This window comes from Solanum tuberosum, unplaced genomic scaffold, assembly GCF_000226075.1.
Source record: "Solanum tuberosum cultivar DM 1-3 516 R44 unplaced genomic scaffold, SolTub_3.0 scf00101, whole genome shotgun sequence".
NCBI classification, from domain to species: domain Eukaryota; kingdom Viridiplantae; phylum Streptophyta; class Magnoliopsida; order Solanales; family Solanaceae; genus Solanum; species Solanum tuberosum.
Window position 1 is genome coordinate 556,727 of NW_006239029.1, and position 23,424 is coordinate 580,150.

The window sequence follows — 23,424 nt, forward strand, 5'->3', positions numbered from 1 at the left end:
CCACTCCCTCTTCCATTGAACAACAAAGCTTTTTTCTTTGCTCATACAATGCCAATTCTAGCAATGTCACTACCAAAACCCAATCTTTTCTCTAATCTTCCCACTACCCCACCCCCTACCCACAACCCCAACTCAACCCCACCACTCCAACCACCCATCCCCATCCCCAAATACCCAAAGAAACAAAACCCCAATTCCTCAAAACCGCAAAAAAACTCGGTTCCAGCTTTCAAAACCCACCATCACAACTCCAAATACCACAAACCGGTTAAACCGGGTCAAGTCATCACCGAAGACGGCGACCGTTCGGTCGTCGTGAAAGATTCCGGCGTTTCATATCGTCTCCCTGGTGCCCCTTTTGATTTCCAGTTCAGTTACTCTGAAACTCCGAAAGCTAAACCGTTGGCTATTCGTGAACCGGCTTTTTTGCCTTTTGCTCCTCCGACTATGCCTAGACCGTGGACAGGGAAAGCACCCATGAAGAAATCTAAGAGAAATATTAAGCTTTTTGAGCCATTGTATCCTCAAATGGAGAGTGATGATGATGGGGGTAAGCGTTATGAAATGTTGAGGGCATATGAGCTGGGGATGTTTGAAGGAAAGCCAAAGAAGGTGTTGGGTCCCCCATTGACAAAGATGGAAATTCAAGAGCTTTTGAAAGATTGTATAGCTAGTAATCGACAAGTTAACATTGGTAAGTTTATTTTGGAATTTTAGGGAATAAACTTGCTTCCGTATTTGTTTTACTTGAGCCGAGGGTAGTAGAAGGTTAGTTAGATAGTTAAGCGTTGTCTCGCTTATCCTTCCGTACCATTAGTTGTAGTATTACTCTTGTAGTTTCTTGTGGTTTGAGACTTGAGTTTGGTTACTATATGTTGTTTTTTGTACTTCAATTATTGTATTATCTTGTTTTGATTACTGTTCAGGATGATTTGTGAGGCTGTCTATAGTATTTTGCTTTGGCTTCTTCATTTCCGTTATTTGTTTTTTCTTTTTACTGCTTGGATTGTTTCTTTTCCTTGTCCTGAGGGTCTAAACGACCTCTATGCCTTCCAAGGTAGGGGTAAGGTGTGCGTACACTCTACCCCTCCCCATACCCCACTTTGTGGGATTACACTGTATATTTGTTGTCGAGCCGAGGGTCTATTAGAAACAAAATAAGCTCTCTACCTCCGACGGTAGGGTAAGGTATGCGTACACACTACCCTCTCCATACCCCACTCATGGGATTTCATTGGCTATGTTGTTGTTCTTGTTGAACTAGCTTCTGTATTTGTTGCTGAATGACTCTCTATATATGAATTGTTTAGTTCACAGACTAGTTCCTCTAAGATTATAACATAGGAATTCTTTACTAATCAATTGTTTAGTACACAAGACTAGTACTCCCTCCGTCCCATTTGATGTGATGTAGTTTGACTCGGCACGGAGTTTAAGAAAGAAAGGAAGACTTTTAAAATTTGTGGTCCAAAATGAATGATAGAAATTTGTGTGGCTGCAAATCATTTCATTAAGGGTAAAATAGACATTTTATAGTTAAATTGTTACTAAATATAAAAATGTGTCATTCTTTTTGGGACTGACTAAAAAGGAAAGTGAGTCATATAAATTGGGACAGAGGGAGTAATTATTATGTGTCAGTAATATGTAGGAATATTATGCAGCAAGTAATAGTACATGAATTGTTATGCAAAGATTGTCTGTTTTACAGGAACTTCTTATTTTTAGAAACTATCATCCATTTATTACTAATACACGTGTAATTATTCTACATTCTAATCTCGCATAAAATAATGCACAAATTCCGTGTGATTTGTGTGAGTATTATTAATGTGGAGTGTTATGCTAGAATTGATTCTGTTTATGTTGTCAAGCAAATGACATGTTATTGTGCTAGCTTGATAACGCTAACTCATTGCAACTTTTAGCCTCGTTCATGTCGATTTATTGCATGTCCTCTATTCCCTCTGCCTTACAAGGACTGGAGTACCTACGACAAATAGTGGTTTACTTGCATAACCGACTCAAAATTGATTTGGGATTGTGACATAGTAGATAATTGATTGAATGCTGTTGCAAAACCAACTCACAACTGTCAAAGCTTCAAGCTTGCTTATGTGTACTGTGGAACATTGAGCCAATTTTGGTGAAATAAAAAATAGAATTAGGCAAAGTGTTCCCCCCCTTCTTTTGGCAGGTCTTAGGGGGGAGGAGGGAAGGGGCTTCTGGTGAGTTGATTATTTATTGTTGATGTCATCTTGTTTTAGCTTAGGTGTTCAGAACAAATTTTCTCCATTTTCCCATGCATTTGGTACTTTGTTTTTTCTCTCAAACTTTTGAGCTTGGGAGCTTGCACTTTTGAATTTTTAATTGAAGCTTTGAATTTCATAGGTCGGGATGGATTGGTACATAACATGTTAGAGTTAATACATACTCACTGGAGGAGGAATCCTGTTTGTAAAGTTCGATGCTTAGGAGTCCCTACTGTTGATATGAACAACCTATGCCAATGTCTCGAGGTTATCCATTGATTGAACTTTGTTGAATTGTTCCATATTTTTTTTTCTTTGATTAATTTTTTTTTATATATTCTAAAAGAGTTTACGGCTTGCCATCTACTGATCTACATTTTCAACATTATTAGGAGAAGACTGGCGGAAAGATCATACATAGAGTGGGTGGTGTAGTTTATCTCTTTCGGGGAAGGAACTATGACCAGCGTACACGTCCAAAGTACCCACTGATGTTATGGAAACCAGCTACACCAGTTTACCCGAAACTTATACAGGAAGCACCAGAAGGATTGACCAAAGAAGAGGCTGATGAATTACGAATCAAGGGAAAGAAGCTACCCCCTATCTGTAAATTGGGTACTTGTTATATGCTTTTAGCTAATTTTACATTTGAGCTGTCTCTCATTCGGGTATTGCATGTAAATGAGGTTATAGACAGTAACATACGTGCAATATTTTTGGTCACACGCAACTGGTGGCAGAACATCTGAACATGTTGAAACATCTTTATCCAGCTCCTTTTGCTTCTCAGTTCTTGACTACTAGCTAATTGTGGTTGCTGGAGAGAGTTTTGTAAAGCTTTTGTTTTTTCAGCAATTGAATATATGCCGAAACTATTTCTTATTTTCCAATCTGAGAACCTAAAAAGTAGAAAGACTCTGTAGGTGGATTTTTAAAATCTAAATGATACATGTTTTTGTGATATAAACAAAGTAAAACACAAGGTCCTCCAATTTCGTCTGTGACCTGTCTGTTTAACTAGGAATGTTCAATGTGCAGTTTATCTTTTCTATTTTTCTTTTTAAACCGACTTCATGTGCATTGTCTGTGGTTATCATCTGTTTCTGTGCTTTCCAGCTGGTGGTAGCGCTTTCACCTTTGTATATATGTAGAACATTAAACTCCAATAGCTCTTTCTTGTGTTCTCATTAGTTTTGAAGAACTTGGGTATCTTCCTCTGCAGCGAAAAATGGAGTTTACCTTACGCTAGTGAGAGACGTGAGAAGTGCCTTTGAAGCTTGTCCACTGGTGAAGATTGATTGCCGGGGTATGCATGCAAGTGATTATAAGAAGCTAGGAGCTAAGTTAAAGGTTTTACTTATTGTTCTTCTTATTCTTTAATTATAACAATTGCTTGATTCTTATATTGCAGTCTAGTTCCCTGCATAACTTTGGCTTCTGTCAATTAGGTCTCAGCATATGCATCTTGAGCAATGAATCAGTAAAAAATTTCCTTAAGATCTCTGTCACACATTGTTGCGCTACGTTAACAACCCTTCAGAGGTTTCATAATTATATTGCCAAGACAAGTAGCAAGATTAGTTGTATAGGAGCTTGCGCTGTGTTTGGGCATGACTTCCAGTTCAGAAACATGTAGCCACCAATCACACAACACCTTGTAGCCTCTCAATACTCTGATTAGGATGAGCAATTTCTTGTAAATTAGAGATTAGCAACTTTCTTGTCTCGAAGCATAACAAAAAATGGTTACATGTTTGATATCCACATTCTTGAAGAGAGATAAGTATCTATTAATCTTGGGCATACTTGAACTGTTCAACTCCACTTATATACTTCTTCTCTTTCTTTGTTTAAGTTCCAAATATGTTCTTTAGTTACACAAGGTCTACGCTAATTTATTGTTTCAATGACAGGAATTGGTCCCTTGTGTGCTATTGTCATTCGATGATGAACAGATATTGATGTGGAGAGGAAAAGACTGGAAACCTATGTACGGAAATGCCCCGCCGGTTGTGTCCTCCAGAATTGATGCTGTTGCAGATGAAATAAATACTTCAGGCCGCTCAGGTATGCATGAAATACTGGCAAATCCAGGAGGTCGGTCTACTAGGCCACTTCAATTTTTTCTTGCAGTAACTTTGTTTCTTGTCTTTTCACTACTTCTTGCTCTCTTAGATGGGAAACAAATAGGAATTTGGTCCTCTCTAGTTCTGTAAAAGGGAGAAAAGGATCGAGTTATTTGGACTTTTACTTGTGCGAAACATGTGTGCCTATTTTGAGTCAACTTATGCATGCAACCTAAGGCTGGGCACCGGATTGGGTTGTACCGGTACCGGTCCGGTAGTCTTCGGGATGGAATGGGACACCGTGAACCGGTACTCGGAACGGAACGGTATCACGATTTGATACCGGTACCGGTTTATTCCGGTTCCGGTTAATTATTTTTTATTAATTAATTTATATTTTATAATTTATATATAGGCATATTTTCAAAATAAAAAATAAAAAAATTGGATTGGATTGATATTTTTTTTAATTTGTGTCATTGTTTTATCCTTATTTTATTTAATTTTTTAAATTACAAACTTAAGTTATTTAAATTACAAGTTATAAGTATAACTTATAACATATTAATAAGTAATAACTTATAAACTTCAAAAGATTCCAAATTTCAAATCTTGAAAACTTAAGCTCAAAAACTTTATTAAACTTAAACTTGCAAATTTAACAAGTAAAAATTAAAAAAAATATCTTTAAAATAAACTTAAGTAAAATTACATTATAAATTTGAAAACAATTAATTTAAACTTTGAAAATAAACAAACATTCATATTTTCGTAATTCAAAAAATCAAAATAACTAAAAAAAATTATTATATTTTGAAATAGCTATATGTGTCGTCCCGTTTATCCCATTCCGGTCCGGTTCCATCCCGGTATATAAGCATGGCAACGGAACCGGGACTACCGAACCGGGACGGACCGGAACCAGTAATTCCAAAAAAAAATATGTATACCCGTCCCGGACCGGAAAACGGGTCCCAACGACTATATTTAAAAAAAATAAAATTAATTATTAAAATTAAAAAAGTAGGAACATTACTCAAATAATATTTAAACTTTTATAATTTTAAAGTTAAAAATTTATACTTTTAAATACAAACTTTAAAAGTATAAAAGTTTAAATTTCACACTTTAAAAGTTTGAAAATTTAAATTCAAACTTTAAAACTATAAAAGTTTAAATTTCACCCTTTAAAAGTTTGAAAATTTTAAATTCAAACTTTAAAAAATTAAAACTATAAAAGTTTAAATTTCACACTTTAAAAGTTTGAAAATTTAAATTTAAGACAATAATAAAAAAAATTTAAAGGCAATAGCCTATACTTTTATTAATATTAATTAAATAGTACAAGTTGAGTTACAAAATATTAGTAGAATATTAAAAAAATCTAATCTACACAGTCACCTTCTAGGAAGGGTTCTGTTTGAATTAGACCTCGAATTATCATACTCATACTAATAGACATTTAAATTTAATAGTTCATGCTACCAAGGAAATCTTTTTTTAAATCATTTAACATTTCTCTAGTAACATGCTCTGAAATTGGTTGATTAGATAGTTCCTCCATTGCATCAATGTCGTCGTTACTGAAATCTTGCATTATTCCATCAACGTCATTTTCAAATTTGGTCGGTAAAGGTGGACGACCATAACTCCTTCTCTCGCCATTAATCCAATCTCTAAATAGTACTGATATCTCCAAGCTATCTGCTGCTAATGAATGTCTATGCTCTCCAATTTGAAATCTTGCTGCACTAAAAACGCCTTCTGAAGATGCTAACACATCTCGAGCAACCGATTGAAGTTTTGGAAATCCCTGGCCGCGATTGCCCCACCATTCTAGAAGATCAATAGTAGTAGGTTCTGTGTTTTGATTAATATATGCATCAAAATTATTTCTATCATTATGAGAAAGTTCAAGATAACAATCTATCATATCATCAAGATCATCTTCATTATATCTACTCCTAGAACTTTGAGGCTCTTCATTACATACTACATTCATTCGATTAGAATCATATAAGTCATACATTTATGCATCAAAATCATTTCTATCATTATGAGAAAGTTCAAGATAACAATCTATCATATCATCAAGATCATCTTTATTATATCTACTCCTAGAACCTTAAGGCTCTTCATTACGTACTACATTCATTCTATTAGAATCATACAAGTCATACATTTTTTTTAAATTGTATGATTCTAATAGAATGAATGTAGTACGTAATGAAGAGCCTTAAGGTTCTAGGAGTAGATATAATAAAGATGATCTTGATGATATGATAGATTGTTATCTTGAACTTTCTCATAATGATAGAAATGATTTTGATGCATCTATTAATCAAAATACAGAACCTACTACTATTGATCTTCCAGAATAATGGGGCAATCGCGGCCAGGGATTTTCAAAACTTTAACCGGTTGCTCGAGATGTGTTAGCATCTTCAGAAGGCGCTTTTAGTGCAGCAAGATTTCAAATTGGAGAGCATAGACATTCATTAGCAGCAAATAGCTTGGAGATATCGGTACTATTTAGAGATTGGATTAATGGCGAGAGAAGGAGTTATGGTCGTCCACCTTTATCGACCAAATTTGAAAATGACGTTGATGGAATAATGCAAGATTTTAGTGACGACGACATTGATGCAATGGAGGAACTATCTAATCAACCAATTTCAGAGCATGTTACTAGAGAAATGTTAAATGATTTAAAAAAAGATTTCCTTGGTAGCATGAACTATTAAATTTAAATGTCTATTAGTATGAGTATGATAATTCGAGGTTTAATTCAAACAGAACCCTTCCTAGAAGGTGGCTTGTGTAGATTAGATTTTTTAATACTCTACTAATATTTTGTAACTCAACTTGTACTATTTAATTAATATTAATAAAAGTATAGGCTATTCGGCTTAATTTTTTTTATTATTATCTTAAATTTAAATTTTCAAACTTTTAAAGGGTGAAATTTAAACTTTGAAAGTTTGTATTTAAAATTAGGGATAAGGGTCTGAAAAATACCCCAACTTTGGTCGGATTTGTTGTTGCGATACTAAACTTTCATAAGGACCTATTACCTCCCTAGACTATTTAATACCGTATTTTAAACATATATATTTGCCCACGTGGACATAAAAAATAATGCAAAATTATAAATAGTAATGTGTCCACGTGGGCACATATATACCTTTAAAATACACTATTAAATAGTTCAGGGGGTAAAAAATACGGTATTAAATAGTCTAGGGAGGTAATAGGTCCTCATGAAAGTTTAGTATCGCAACAGCAAATCCGACCAAAGTTGGGGTATTTTTCAGACCCTTATCCCTAATTTTCCGACCAAAGTTAGGGTATTTTTCAGACCCTTATCCCTTAAAATTATAAAAGTTTTAATATTATTTGAGTAATGTTCCTAATTTTTATTTTTTTTAAATATAGCCGTTGGGACCCGTTTTCCAGTCCGGGACGGGTATACATATTTTTTTCCGGTTTCGGTCCGTCCCGTTGGCACGCTTACCCGGTACAAGCCGGAACCGGCACCTCCCGGTTCCATTGCCAGACTTATCGGTATATAGTGGGACGGGACGGAACCTAGTATCCATCCCGGTATTGGTCAACCCGTCCCGTTCCGGTGCCCAGGCAACCTGAGCAATGTGCTGATAGTTGTTTAATCACATTTTGGATAACAGACATCGTACATGTCATACATCTCAAATGCGGAATGTGATAATATTTCTTTTGCCTATTTTTGTTGCGTCTCATCAAGAGTTGCAAAAGAAAAAGATATGAGATGCTGCCAGGTTTTGGCCATGGGATCTAATGATCACTTCTGTCTATATTGCCTAAAGTTTCCCTTTGTGCAACTAAATGTCCTTGTTTCAATAGATAAACTAAACTTTCTTATATTACATTCAAATTTATCAAACTATAGACTGTCCTCTTTCTTGCAGACTAAACCAATTCGACAAGCTATAGTATTTATATGTTTTGTGTCAATCCGAAATGCAGGCACTGCCAAAGATTATTCCAACGCACACTCTAGAACACGGAGCACAAGCCCTAAAATGAAGTCCCTGTGGAAGAATGCTATTGATTCAGGCAAGGCATTATTGCTAGACGACATTGATCTAAAACCTGATGATCTCTTGAACAAGGTGGAGGAATTCGCTAGCATTTCCCAGGCCATAGAGCACACATATCCCGCTCTGGTTTTATCCAACAAACGTTCCCCTGAACAGCCAGGACTGATGTGGAGAGGCAGTTCCGATGATGACAATGACAGCGACGATGAGATCAGTGATGATGATGATCATGAAGATAAATATTACATTAACAACTCATTTGAAGCATTAGAGTCGACAGTTCCTGAAGGATTATTACCAGTTGACTTAATAGTAAAGGAGTTCAGTGATGATGAGTAAATAAGTTGAAAGGAAATGAAGGTGAAAATAGGAAATAATGTAACCAAAATAGCAAGTCTTATTTAATTTTTTTCCGGTTTATTTTGATATTTATCTGTATAGTTGTATAATCTATGAATGAAATCGATGATTCTCATGAGAGATTATGATTGAAATTTCAGCAAAAATAAAAATGGTAAATGGTTTCTTGTTATCGAGGTGTGTATCAATTGACACACAACTATCACCATGATAAAAGAAATTCATAATGCGCGACATGAGTTTATAATACATAAAATTAAATAATGGTAGGACTATAAATGACTATAGTTTCAAAAGGTTAAGAAATGTAGCTATATTTCGGGATTTGGTAGCAACACACTGATACAACTCGTTCATGTGTTTTTCAAAAAATATAATATGCGTGTGTTTTCAACTAATATAATAGATACGCATTTTCAGCTGATACCCGTGGGTGGCGATATAACTAATACCCGTCCCTTGAATACAACTCTTTCGCTTATACCAAAGTGATACAACTCTTCCACCCGATACAACAAGTGTAGCTGCATTTCATAGTTATGCTCTAAACTATAGCTAATCCAAAAAAATTCTCTATAAAATATATGTATTTGGTTTAAATTGACATAAATCTTTACTTTCAATTTCAATCATATCTTTCTCGCTATTATTATCCCACATAAAATAATCCAACAATTTATCCCGAGATTACAATCATTCCCTCAACCAACATCCAATTCCCATCTTAGTCAAATTACTTGACTAATATCTCTACTTATGCATAGCTGAATGGTTTAGAGAAAAAAAAGGTCTCTCACTCATGTAGAACAAACACATAAGAGAAACAAGGAAGGGCCTTTGGTGCAACCAAGATGGAAACAAATCCCTTTCATTTAATCAAACCATTTTCCCCCATCTTCAGGCCAATAAGGTACAATGTGAATTAACTTAAAGCTAGATGATTCTTCTTGTTTCTCTTGTTCCCTTTTTTCTTTTCCTAGTAATTTGAACAGAAAAACAGAGGAAAGAAATCTTTTTTTTTTTGGTAGTGTTAGGTCTTAAAATTATTATTTTTTTGTGTGGGGGTTCTTGTTATACCTCCAATTTTGATTTCTGGGTTTCACCTCTTTTTGATCCTAGACGCTTCTTAGGTGCAGCTCAGAAAAAAATTTGAAAAAAAGATTAGATTTTTTTGATTGATTCATCTAGATTTTTTCTGGGTATGTTTTGTTTTCTTGTCTAATGTTTGTGTAAATAGTCAATTGTGTGTTTTGGGTGTTTGCTTTGTGCCTATGTATTTATTTACTTATAGAAAGGAGTATTGGGATTAAGGTCGGCGTACATTCTATCCTCCCGACCCCATGTGTGGGGTTACGCGGGGTATGTTGTTGTTGTTATGAGAGTCAAAGAGAATATTCTCAGAATTGACACAACATTTAAAATATTGTTGTCAATTTTGAGTTGGTGGTTATGTGAGTTTATTCAAAATTTCCTTTTGAAGTATCTTTTAAGGTTTATGTTAAAAGTATTTGTATTGGCCCACAAACTCGGAATCCAAATTTGCCATAAGTACCCGTAGATGCATGTATAAATTGACTTTTGAACCAAACTTTTATATGGTAGTATGAGTGTCTACGGATTATGTGGTGTCTAGTGAAGGCATGCATCATAGTGGATTTTCAGAAGATAGAGGCTGTGAAAAGTTGGCCTCGACCTACCACTCCGATAGAGGTTTTAACCAAAATCATTCCTAAGTTTGTAACGAACTTCTGGTAGATTTCACTTTATACTAAAGCTTAGACTGTTTTGACTCCGGAGCCTTTAAAAGTGGTTGGTGATCAATTTTTTCTTCTAGTTCTGCAGGATATGGAAAAGGAAAAAGTAATCTCCCATAAAAAATTCCATTTCTTCAATTTGAGATATCACGTAGAGTCTAAAGTTCTTGAATTCTTGCTATAGCTGTAGGTAGTTCCACCTTTCAGATAAAAGAAATATAAACTCAAGCTTTGAACGATTAATACTTACAATGAGCTTCTTAACAGGATGTTTTAAACATACTTGGCGGCCAGTCATGAGAACAGCCACCGCAAGTTATTGGTTGACCTGGAATTTCTTATTCTTGGGTTTGGGGGTCCTCGTACTTGTAGGAATTGCAGCACTCATAATATGGAAGTATGAAGGTTCGCCAAAGTTGGGAATCCAGGAAAGAGATAGTAAGAAAAAAAAGGTTGGGTTCTTGTACAAAGACGAAGCTTGGACCACATGTCACAAATCAATCCATCCTGCTTGGCTGCTTGCTTACAGGCTAATTGCTTTCACTTTTCTTCTATCAATGCTCTCCTCAGATGCTTATTTGAATAGTACAGATATATTCTTTTTCTATACTCAGTAAGGACATCTCCTTATTACTTCCTCCATATTTCTTCTAGGCTTGATTCTGTTTTGGGTGCTCTTGCTAACTGGTATCTTTGTTAATATCTTTGGATTCTGTGGGTAATCCTTTCCTAATGGAGTACTACTCAATCCCTGATCAAGTTAAGGTTTATCTTAAAAATCAGAATAAATGTGTGCTGGAAATGTCCACTTCAATGGTCATGCCATTGCTATCTTTTTAGTTGTCTTTTATTATTTGATGCTCATTCATGATTAGTTAAAATCCTTAGCTTCTAAGGGATGTCTTATCGATCAAGTTTCCCCTTGATATTGATAGAGCTATACTAGAAGCCTAATTATCTCTTGAAGCTTTCAAAATTTAAGAGAATTGTGTTTAATGAATTTCAGTTTTACACGTTCATATACGATTTTACTTGCTCATAGCATGATACTTAGTCTTATATTTTGCTTTTGATTATTCTTTTTGTGCTGGACAGGTGGACATTCTCTTTGGTCACTATCTATTTTGGGGTATGTTACTCTGCAATTAAACCATGTTTACCATTCATTTCGACATATGATCTGGAGGATGTGAATGTCTTGAGATCTGCCCTCTATTTGTTATTTTTCATATAGATACATATACAAAATGAAAATGTTTTTTCCTCATCCAAAGCATAGTAACTATCCCCCATGCTAAATAGCTCTGGGAATATTCTCTCATTACAACATTATCATCTCTACTCCTTGCGTATTTAGTTCAAATTTCCCTTGTTTCTTTAACTTGGTTATGTTCTCAACGAAATTCTGTAGCTAGGGTCTTCACTCTCCATCTATGGCTGTATCCAATATCGAAAGGGTGTTACTGGTGCAAAAGTTTGTTGTATTGATGAAGAGAGAAACGATTCTCCAACTCTTGAGAAGAATGCAAGTTTACCTGGCGTATCCAAGGATTTGAGTTCCATTGAGGAAACTGATGTTAGAGAACCGGCAGGTTATTTGGGCTATGTCTTTCAGATAATTTTTCAGGCATGTTCTCTCAAGATTCACCTCGCATTTATTTTTATATTTTTCTGATTATGGAGTAAAACAGAATATTTAGTTTTATTTTTCATTTCTTTCTTTCCTTATACTCATTTATGGCATATGTAACCTATTATGGCCATTTCCTCATTTGTTATAGATATTGAATTTAATATTTTTCAATCTAATTAACTATATTAACATGTGTTAGGCCTCTAGTAGAAATGCAACTTTGTATTTGTTACTGGTTGATCCGGTTTTATGAGTCGTTTTTACATCACTTCTCATGTCTCGTTATGATCCTCTTTTTACTAGTTTAAGTTGCTATCTGGAAGGGAAGCTGCGCCCTTCAAAGAGGTTCAAGGACATTAACTTGGCTGATTTCCTTTTATTTTGATTGTGTTCAAAACTTTTAGGTCTGTGCTGGTGCCGTGGTGCTTACGGATTGCGTTTATTGGCTTCTTATCTACCCGTTTTTCTTGCCCAGTGGTTCCGGATTGCAATTTGTAAGTTTTAAGAACTGTAGTTTCCTTAGTTGAGTCTTATTTCATTATAGTCAACTGGCTTGATTCTATTTCCCTTTTACATTTTGCTTCAATTTGTGGCTTCTGTGTACTCCCTCTGTTATAATTTGTTTATCTTACTTCTCTTTTGTCTATTTAAAAAAGAATGTCTCTTTCCTTTTTTGGCAACTCTTTGATTCCAACTTTCCACATGTCATGTTTAAGACCACAAGATTAAAAGGTATTTTGGTACATTGTACATATCTTTAGTTTAGTTTAAGACCACAAGATTCAAAAGTCTTCTTTACTTTCTTAAACTCCATGCCAAGTCAAAATCAGACAAACAAATTGAAACGGAGGGAATATTTATTATGCAATATAGCCTGGTCATGCACTGTAGTGCTAAGTCCAGAGTGTTGTTCAGTTATGCTTTGCTACTCAACTGTTTCAATTTTGGGGTCATTAACGACTCACCTCTGGTTTAAAATTTGGCAATTTCTTTTACAATCAAGTATCACTTTTCCTTTCTTGATTGTGTGGTTGTTCTCACCCTCCTCGCCTTTGCTTTAGTTTCTGACATATTTCAATATGCACGGATACTGAAAACTTGAACAGCAGAAAGTTCACGGTTGTAATACGGCTAAATTCTCTTAGAAGATGGCAGTACTTCAACTTCACCAGTGCTTACCTATGCATTCGCTACTATTAACTGTGCCGCAGTCCTGAAATTAAGGCAAAAGATGTATAATCTACCAGATCTATAATTTACATGAAAAATTCACTGGACTGTTCTTGTATCGATACTTCCACTGCACACGATGATTGAAAAGAACAATTTTACCTGGATTCCTTCATCATTAATTGTGTAACTTGTCGACATGGAAAGGCTTCTCTAATCTAGTGAACAGTTGAGCAGTGACATCCGCACGTACGTGTAGAGACCATGATTAGTATTTATTTCTGCTTTGCACATAGTTTAAATGATGTTTAACATGTTTTAATCACAAGTTGATTTTCTTCCGATCTATGCAGCTAGTTATTGGTATGCATTCTATCAATGCTATTACCCTGCTTGGCGATGTGATTCTGAATTCTCTAGTAAGTTTGCATTCACAACTGGCTTAAGCTATAAACGTATCCCATGCCCAAACTGTGGCTAACATATTTTCTTGCTTCCTTCCAGCGGTTCCCTTTCTTCAGATTTGCATATTTTGTTCTTTATACATGCACATTTGTCTCATTCCAGTGGCTCGTCCATATGTGTGTCTCAAAGTGGTATGTTTGCTTATGCCATGCTTTTCGTCATCGTTTTTTCAGAAAGTAAGAATCATATAGGCTTATGCTGTTACTAATAAGAGTTAACTCTTGTTGCAACAGGTGGCCTTATCCCTTCCTGGATATTTCATACAAATACGCTCCCTTAGTGTACGTGTCCAATTGTTCTTGTATATACAAAATTTACATCTACTGAAATGTCTTCTATCAACTAGTTAGATGTCCAGATTCTTATGCTTTTAGTTATTGCAAAAATAGCCATTGTTGGTGCATAGAAATGAGTACGCACCCAAGGGTGTAGCCTGGTGGTCAATGAAGTGGGGCAAAACCACTAGATGATTTCCTCCCATTTGTCCAAACCTTGGTAGGCAGCCCGGTAACTGTGTTGGTGGGAGGTTGCAGCTACCCTATGGAATTAGTAATTGCTAATTGTTGTGGTTGGAGATATATAATGATGACTGATGATGTTGATTGTCGGTAGTGATTGATGGTTGTTGTGGTAATGGTAGTTGGTGGTGATGATTGTGAATGGTGACTAGTAGTGGTGATGACCGATTGTAATGATTGACAGTAACGGTAGTTGTGGGTGGTGGACAGTTAGTAGTTGCTAATGGTAGGCGGCGACAGCGATTGTGGTGAATGAATAGAATTGGTGAACTGTCATTTTTGTAAAAATCCTTGAATGTACAAAAACTTTGTTATAGATCTATTCAACACACATTAAGTGGTTGTAATGGTTAAATATCTGAATGATTATGATTCAGACCTAAAACACAAATGGACTTAATGACTGAGATCCGTATGATTAATAAGATTAAAACCTTTCATTAAGTGCAAATAAACGAGGCCTTAGTATATCTCTAGAGTTATTCATACACTTATCATTATGCTTCATGCTCTTTGCCAAATGTGTAATTGTAGGTACTTGATGGTTGGTGTGGTTCATCTCCCTTGCTATGGTATGTTTGCCTTGGTGATAGCATTGAAGTATTGGTTAGCAAGATTGTTCAAATGGATTATTAGAAAGCTATCTGGAGACAAACAATGAGTTCAAATACCATTAAACAAGTCAAAAAAACATTATTATACACCAGAAATTCTTAAACCAAATGTCTTTTTTTTTCTTTTAAATTCTTAGTGTTGCTCAGATAAATGAGCTGAGCAGCACAAGCTATTCTATTTATAAGTTTTACCCTCATCCCGGGTTCGATATCATCATGTATATATATAATTTTTTTCCCTTTTATATCCTCGAAACCAAACGAAACTAGAAAGAAAATGGCAATTGCTCCTCTCTTCCTTTACTTGCAGAACCAGTTATTTGAGTCTGCTTTGAAATGTTGATGTTGTTGTTGCTGTCTTACTCCCTTGTATAATTACTCTTTGAACTGAAATCTGCTTCAGCATCATCAACAGACTTGGAAGAAATGGAAAAAGATTTTATTCCCACATTTTTTAATCTCCTTTTCATGTTTGATATGTTCTACGAGGGTTTATTGAAAACAACCTCACAAGTATGATTAACGTTGCATATACACCACCCTCTCCAAACCTCGTACGTAATTGTTGTTTTGTACTTGAATCTCCTTGTGTAACTTCCTTCATATCGTCTACTATTCTCAGCTCTTGTTTTTCTAACCAATAAAGTTAATTTCAAGGAGAAAATATTCTGGAATTGTAGATATATTTAAGTTTTGGAAGCCACTTTTGGGCTTTTATCAAATATTAAAAAGGCATAAAATATAACATGCACAAGTAAGCACTTAAATTTATTTATATAAGTAGACACATTTTCAAGCCTTGAAAATGAATGAAATTTTGATGGGGAGTTGTTTCTCTCTTTAATAGGAATTACAGTGCACGATTCGAATAGCTGAGACCCTAAAACAAGTATTGAATACCAAGTGGAAAATATAGAATACAACACTAAATATTGTTGTTCACTACAGAGATAAATAAGTACCCAATAGAAACAAACAAAGAATCCTACAACAATAACAATGAGAGAAGTGTTCAATTGTCAACAAACATTGTCTTTCACAAATCACTCATCAATATAACGATGAAGCATGCAAATCTTGGCAGAAGTGATGCACTCTATGAAACTCATTATCCACCGAGTTTTGAACCGTATGCCAATATTGTTAGAGCATTTCTTGATTTTTTTTATAAAAAAAAGTGTAGTTCGAAATCAGAAAGAACCTCTTCAATGTGGCTAGCAACACATGGAGGGGGGAAAATATGCACAGGAAAGTCCTTTGCCATGAAAAGCAGCCAGCACAAAAATAAAGGGAAGTAATCAAATCCAATGACAAGATATTCTAGGCATAACAAACATTATTTTTTTTTATTTTTTTTTATAAAGATAATGTCATAACAAACATAATGTTTAGGTGGGGATTGCCAATAGAACATAAAGAAAACTCTTCAAATTCCTATCCCTACTTTGAATATGTTTTCCAAGTTGCATGTTTTTTCTCCGTCTTTCTGATAGTATTTTCAGTTTTTCGGACCAAAAATAAAAGAGAAGAAAAGAAATAAAAAGGGGTCCCTGTTTGCTTGAAATACCATAATCAAGGTTTCACATTCTCCCTAATGAACTTCTCCAGCTGAGAAATTTCACCGGTCAGACCAGAAGCTTCAGCAACAACTACTCTGTTATGGCATTGAGAAAAAGTAAATGGTTCTCCAGGCACACCAAGCGTATATTCATTAGAGATATCTGCATCAGATACGGCAGTTCTTGATGTACGAAGCTTGTCGCTGGATCAATAAGAAAGCAAACTAGTTATAAAGCAGAACACAAGTGATAACACTTCAGTTTTTAAGTTTTTGCAGTGGTTATGATTCAATGAGCCTCCAAGTACATTAGCAAATAAAGCATGAAACAAGATTTCATGTTTGGGAAGGTTCTCTAGGCGTGAGCTTGTTGCTGAATTAATGATATTACCAACAATTTATAAAGGGTGTTGTTGTTCATTACCAAAAGGAGAATAAAGCATGCAACACAGTATTCCACCATGGAGAGGTAAATTTCAACTATTCAGAAAGCAGTTCTGCCTTTTTATGTGTTCGGATCACAGTTATGTTTGCACACGCATAATATATATGTATGTATACAAAAGGCAAATTGGTGTTTGCTCCAAAATAAATGCATGCATAGTGTACTCTTACATTTCTTTCTCCAGCTGTTTTCTGATGAATTCTGCTGTATGTGCAGTTACTTTGTCAACCTTGTTGCAAAGGAGGAGTACTGGAACTTTTTTCTTGACCACACTTGCCTTTGTTAAGATCTCATACAAGTACCTTCATGCAAGAGGGATTATACGATGTGAAATTCAGTTGTCAGATATCCAATGCGAATTAACAACTGCCAATGTAAAGTATAAGCAACAACAAATTATCAGTACTCTGAAGCAGGACGGCAGTTTGGTAAAAATTCCACAGAATCCACCACAAACACAACGCCAGCTGCTTGAGGCAGGAACTCATCTAGTTTTGGCCTTAGACGAGAGTGCCCAGGGACATCAACAATGTGAACAGGCTTCAATTTTCCTTTCTGCAGAAAAAACCAAAACAAGTCGCATGTAATGTGAAATTCCATTCCCAGATAAAGGAATTCAGTAAATCGATTACCAAAGAAGAAACTGATAGTCCATCAGCAATTAATAAGATCTATCTTTCCCTTCTAAAGGTATAGATCACAAGGATGCATGCAAAATGGTAGGGCAGAAAAGGGGAACAAGAGAAGACAATGTTCATTACCTTGTCTTCCTCAGAGTGTAGTATAAAACTGCCTTCATTTGGTTCCATTGACGTCACGGTACCCTGATGGGCTGAACCATCTCTAAGCTGGTATATGCCAGCACATCAAGATCAGTACAATCAAACTTTGAAAAGATTATACAGGTCGCATGTCAAAGAGTTACCTGGTAAAAAAGATATGTTTTGCCGCTTCCACTAAGCCCAGTGAGTACAATGGTGTTAGATGTTGTACGCTTGAACAAGCGAACTGCAGGCAAAGAGGTAGACAAAAGGAAATTCTTCAAATTTCAGCCTCCAAAGAGAATAAAAAAACAATCTAAAACTTAATACATGAAATCATTCACTGAGGATCATCATAGTGACAAAAGGGTGATATAGAAATTACAAAAATGTGTGGCATTAATGGGGAGAAAAGAAGAAAAAGAAAATCCTAACTGTAAGTCCCTCCGTGCCATCCCGGATTAGCAACACATTCAGAAATGCGAAAATTCAAACAAATTCGACACAAACCCATGAGAATTGAGAAAGCAAATGAAATCTCTAACCCTAAGGGAAGTAAGTTTTAAGAGCTTACTGATTAACAACAAAATGAGAGTGGATAATACAACTCCAACAGCAGTATACAGTTGAACAGGAGGTATATGATTGATGAATTCTTCAGCTTCATTTAACCATTGCTGCGTTAGAATCTTCAATTGCTCCACTTTCTCCTTATCCATTTTTTCCCCCAAAAATTCTTCACTCAATTTAAACTTTACCCTATGAATTACAACAAACCTAATTCCAATCAAATTACAAAAACAGATACAGATAATAATAGTACGTAAAGGGAATTGAAAGTCGTCGGAACCTTACCGGAATGGCGAAACCTCACCGTCGATCTAGAGGGCCACCGTCGGAATCTTACCGCACTGAACAGTGGCCAAGCGGCTTGCGGTTGCGACTGCGATCTGCGAGGACTGAGCAGCGGCTGGCCTGAGAATTAAGAGACGACGGACGAGCTGCAGCGTAACTGAGACGACTGAGAGATGAGAGATGAGAGATGAGAGTTGAGAGACGAGTTACTGTGGGCCTAATTTGGGATTTCTGATTGGAATTTGGGCCTAATTTAATTTGGTTGTGTTGCAGTATGTATTAATGTTGATATTGAAAAGTTAAATGGCCTTGTTCTTTTTCTGATACATACTTTCTACTTTATTTGATAAAAAATTACATGAACAATGAAAAAATAGCATTGGAAAGGTGGTAGAGTTTCCAAAGGTTATTATTTGTAAAATGTAGTTGTGAGATAAGGGGGAAGATAATGACGAATAGATAAAAGGGCAAATTACAGAAATCACATACTTTTAAGGTAAAATTACAATTTATCTCTTAAAAGTTTATAATTACAGAAATCTCTCAAACAGATACAATAATATAAGCGTTGATACATTAATTTGATGGGCGAGATACATTAATCGTTAAGATACATTACATTTTATACATGATACACTAATTTGATGTACATTTTATACATGATACACTAATCTGATGCGCGAGATACACTAATCTGATGTGCGAAAATGAGGGATTTTAGAGATTTGTAAAACTTATAGGGGATAATGGTACTAAGTAAACTAAAAGATGAGATTTCTATAATTTTTCCTAGATAAAATGTTATAGTTAATGATAATGATTAATAAAATGTTTGGACAAAAAATGCTACCCCACTCATGTCGGATCCTTCAAAAATGTAGTACTATATTTTGTGAAGTGTTCGATCAACAAAGAATATAGTAGTAATTTCATTTTCTCTAGACATCTTTTTTGAATTTTGAAAAAAATTCCTTCATCTTATGTTAATATCCACCCGGAGTCCCGGACTACTTCTACTTGTAACTTCCCTTTTGTTCTTCCATCAATTTGTTTCCATACGATCATCTATCTTTGTTATTACTATTGTTGATAGATAGATAGATACCTTTTAGCTTTGAATAAAATGAAAATTTATTGTTATAGATGAGTTTTTCAAAAAAATTGTGTATATATATCTTGTATATCAATCTTCACCTCATTACAATGTGTGACATCAATCAAATTTCTCCATCTCCTAGGATATATCTTGTGTATCAACTTTCACCTCTGTTATGAACCAAGTCCAACCCAATATGAATACCAAGATCACACAAATAGTTGTTGGGCTGGCAAGACCTATTGGGTCGAGAACAAGCAATTGGGCTAGGCAAATTTGGAATCCGAGTCGAGTAGTGGGTGTGGGAACGGTTCCATCAAAAGGGGTAGCGGTCAGTGATTCAAGGGTTATGCAAATTGTTGAGAAAAATGTCTAGTCCTCTCATCCCCTTTCTTTGAGTCTATGTTTCTCATCTCCCTTCTAGTTATCTTCTACAATAGTTTTCTTTGTTAGTTCCATTTTTTCGTTATAACTTCGAGTTTAGTGATTATAATATTTGAATGTTTCTATTGTGAAAGTGGAGTTGTTACAACCTCCACGTTTGCCTCAAAATAAGATAGTGAATGTGAATCAAAATTATAAACTTGATAAATATAGTTAAGTGATTTTTTTCCCTAAATAAACTAAACTAAAATAAAATTAAAGAAGATTTGATTTTTGAATTAATAAATTAACATTAAGAATTCACAAGCTTCAATTTTAAAAAATAAAATAATAAAAAAGGAAAAATTAATCCGACCTGCCGGATTCGAACCAGCGACCTAAGGATAACAGCAACAACTACAGTCCTCCGCTCTACCAACTGAGCTAAGGTCGGAAACTTGCTAAAACAATCCATATTTTTATTATTATAATAACTTCAAAGTTGTAAAAGATGTTATGGATAGTTTAATAACAAAAATCGAGGATTATGACAAAAGGTTAGTCGGTAATCGTTCTAGTTTTTATAATCTATTGTTATTTTCCATATTTGATTATGATACAGTTTACTTGAGTCGAGATCTATCGAAAATAATCTCTCTAAAAGATTCACTGTAGGAATAAAGTTGTATACGCATCATCTTCTTGTAGATATGTTGCTATAAATGTAATAACCAAAATTCTTCAAAGATAAGAGCCATGTTATAACAAACTGTTATTTAAAAGTACAAAATTTTATACCATAATTAATTAATTTAATATACTACCATAGGTTATTACTGTGGTCATGTATATTTAATTAAAATTAGTTAACAGCAAGCACTACTTTTGATATTTAAACCAGAATTGGAAGACGTGTTTGGATAAGGGCTATAAAAAAAAATTGTAACTTATCTTAGGTTATAAAATTTAATTTAATAAAATGTAAAAGGTTGTGGACCAAATCTACTTTAGTTTTCCTTAATCTCTAAGTGTATGCATGAAAGAGACTTTCATTAAGATATCTAATATTCTCAATAATATATTTACCAATTTGAAGTTTAGTTACGTCACGTATATTCAATTTTTTAGTCAATTAAAAAAAATGATCTATTTTCTAATTATTAGACAAATGTTTAATGATGTTATTTATATTTTATTATTGTTGAATTTCACTTATTAGACAAATTTTTTTTATTAACGTGGGATCATATTATCAACGAAAAAATATCTTGAAAGCATAGATAATAAAGTTTCAAAAACAGTCACAACATGAAGCAGATACGTCAATAAAAATGTTTGAAACATCAAAAAATACTCTAAGCATGAAGTAAGCAAGTCATTGAAGAGGTGTTTGTCTCTTATAATTAGTATTGAAATACTCTCGACATGAAATAGGCACGTTAATGAAAAAGTGTCTACGTCTAGCCTCTTATTGATATTGAGATATCTTCGACATGAAGCAGTCATATCAATGAAGAAGTATATGATTTTAGGGTCTTATTGGCATTGATGGATTGATGATTGATAATTGATAAATTACCTATTAAATATTAATTTTAGTTGTTAATCTATTGTATTTGTTTGGCATCATGTATATAAATTGGTTGATGATAATTTAATTATACACAAATGGACAATTAGTTGTCGTTGTCTATTTTCAATTCATTTATTTGAGTCCATTAGACGTAATTTGATTAATTTTAAAGGATAATGATTATCCAGAACAATTCACCGTCCTTGAATGACTTGTTCCAATAAATAATTGATCATATTATTTTCCACTACAAACATTCAATTTTTGGATAAGATAGAGAAGCTAACTTTTCTCAATTTGTTTTTATAAGTTCGGTATTCATCGATCCGATTAATCGAATGATTTTTTATATAAATATATATAATGATAAGTTTAAGGATAAATTCATGAATTTGACCTTAAAGATTTTCGATAATGAACATATTTTATTTATTATTTAAAACTATGTTACACATACGTTTTCTAGAATTCTCATAGTTTTTAAGCAAAAAAGATTTATTTTAAACATTAGCTTTTTCTTTGATTATTTATGCTTTTACGACTTTTAGGTACCTAAATTATATTATTCTTGATACCACTATCACTTCAAACTTTAATTAATCAAAGATGGACTTTTTTAATTAAGCTTAAAGTTGTTCTTTATATAGAGAGAATTTATTGATGCTGTGTAGAACATTATCGTGACAAGGAATAAAATTGAAGCAAAAAAGAAGAAGAAAAAAACTATACGAATATTTTCTTTAACATCACCTCTGTCCTTAATTATCGGTTCTTTGATAACTGGTTAAGAGCTAAATTATTTATGTATTTAATTCTACATCAGTAATATCATGTTGTTTGCTTTATAATTTTAAATGCACATAACTAAAGCAAATAAACGTTATGAGAAAGAAAAAAAATCAGTTGCTTATTTGTTAAATATTAGGTGATAATAATTATGCTAATGAGAATTACGCAATTCTTGTTATTTGGAAGTGTAATGTTTTTGAGATCTAAGTGTTGCTATGATTTAATGTTTGATAAGATGCAATTCAATTTTATAAAAAAATAAATTGAACCTCTTTGGTTTTTTAAATAATTTTATTGTTGGTAACTTAATTTCTTGTCATAGAAATTGTAACTTATACTCATAGCTTGAGGTGTGTTAAAGATGTTTGCAACAAATATTAAACATATGAAAAATAAATTAACCACAAGCAAAACTTGAAGAAACCTAATTATTTTATTGATAAATCAATAGTGCGGGTATAATTCTGTTCCTCCATTGAATTTTTTCTCATAAGATCTATCCATGATTTGAGGGTCATTAGTGGCGTATTTCTCGAAGTAGGATGATTTGGATTTGATATCTTTATTATTCCAAGAATTTGCAGAATATTCGAGATGCTTCTTTAAGGGAATATAATACCTTTTATAAAGGCATAAGCTAGGATTTAGAGTTAGAAATGTCTCTCTTGATACGTATTTTTTCCTAGTTGCCTCTATTGTTCTTGCAAATTTTGCACTTTTCAAGTTCTTTGAGAACACCGGAATATTCATAAGCATGAAAGAGCAGCTTCATGAAGACGAAGACTAAACGTTACATAGAAAAATATTATGTCTTTATTTGTTTATGGCCGTGGAAGCTCCAATTGAAGTACCAATATTAATGTCAATAATAAAAATTCATGAGATTATTAAAAATACCAATAAAGAGGAGTAAGTACTTATCAAGAGATAATTATGTTACTAAACCACAAAGTAACATATGCAAAAAGGGAGTAAATATCAAACAAATTAAAGACGGTTAATAGCTATTAATCATGGATAGTCAATGAAAAAAATAATAATATTACATTAAATAGTGCCTCCATAGAAAA

General features: G+C 34.0%; 3 protein-coding genes and 1 non-coding gene across 9 annotated transcripts; 2 read left to right on the plus strand and 2 right to left on the minus strand.

Moving 5' to 3' along the window:
* The first annotated feature begins 6 nt into the window (after positions 1-6).
* On the plus strand, positions 7-8,891 carry LOC102600918 (CRS2-associated factor 2, chloroplastic). The gene is made up of 6 exons (XM_006348959.2): positions 7-694; positions 2,392-2,519; positions 2,645-2,870; positions 3,478-3,605; positions 4,169-4,322; positions 8,327-8,891. The coding sequence occupies exons 1-6, from the start codon at positions 49-51 to the stop codon at positions 8,737-8,739; spliced, it is 1,695 nt and encodes a 564-aa protein (XP_006349021.1). The 5' UTR covers positions 7-48; the 3' UTR covers positions 8,740-8,891.
* Positions 8,892-9,262: 371 nt separating this feature from the next.
* LOC102601267 (uncharacterized) lies at positions 9,263-15,217 on the plus strand. Its single transcript, XM_015309442.1, has 9 exons — positions 9,263-9,670; positions 10,782-11,127; positions 11,610-11,643; positions 11,926-12,141; positions 12,552-12,641; positions 13,671-13,736; positions 13,822-13,913; positions 14,016-14,063; positions 14,835-15,217. Exons 2-9 carry the CDS (start codon positions 10,811-10,813, stop codon positions 14,959-14,961), a joined length of 990 nt encoding a protein of 329 aa, XP_015164928.1. The 5' UTR covers positions 9,263-9,670; positions 10,782-10,810; the 3' UTR covers positions 14,962-15,217.
* Positions 15,218-16,296: 1,079 nt separating this feature from the next.
* Positions 16,297-18,812, minus strand: LOC102601603 (signal recognition particle receptor subunit beta-like). 6 transcript variants are annotated; one of them, XM_015309445.1, is made up of 7 exons: positions 18,586-18,812; positions 18,253-18,437; positions 17,843-17,925; positions 17,679-17,765; positions 17,324-17,472; positions 17,088-17,219; positions 16,297-16,676 (listed from the first exon to the last, which is right to left on the minus strand). In XM_015309445.1, the coding sequence occupies exons 2-7, from the start codon at positions 18,395-18,397 to the stop codon at positions 16,487-16,489; spliced, it is 786 nt and encodes a 261-aa protein (XP_015164931.1). In that variant the 5' UTR covers positions 18,398-18,437; positions 18,586-18,812; the 3' UTR covers positions 16,297-16,486. The 6 variants fall into 6 exon arrangements, with proteins under 6 accessions (XP_015164931.1, XP_015164930.1, XP_015164929.1 ...); XM_015309444.1 differs by having other exon boundaries at positions 18,253-18,455; XM_015309443.1 differs by having other exon boundaries at positions 18,553-18,795.
* A 1,550-nt stretch (positions 18,813-20,362) lies between these two features.
* On the minus strand, positions 20,363-20,446 carry TRNAY-GUA (transfer RNA tyrosine (anticodon GUA)). The gene is given in 2 exon segments: positions 20,363-20,398; positions 20,410-20,446. It is a non-coding gene; the product is annotated as a tRNA-Tyr (tRNA).
* Between the last annotated feature and the right edge of the window lie 2,978 nt (positions 20,447-23,424).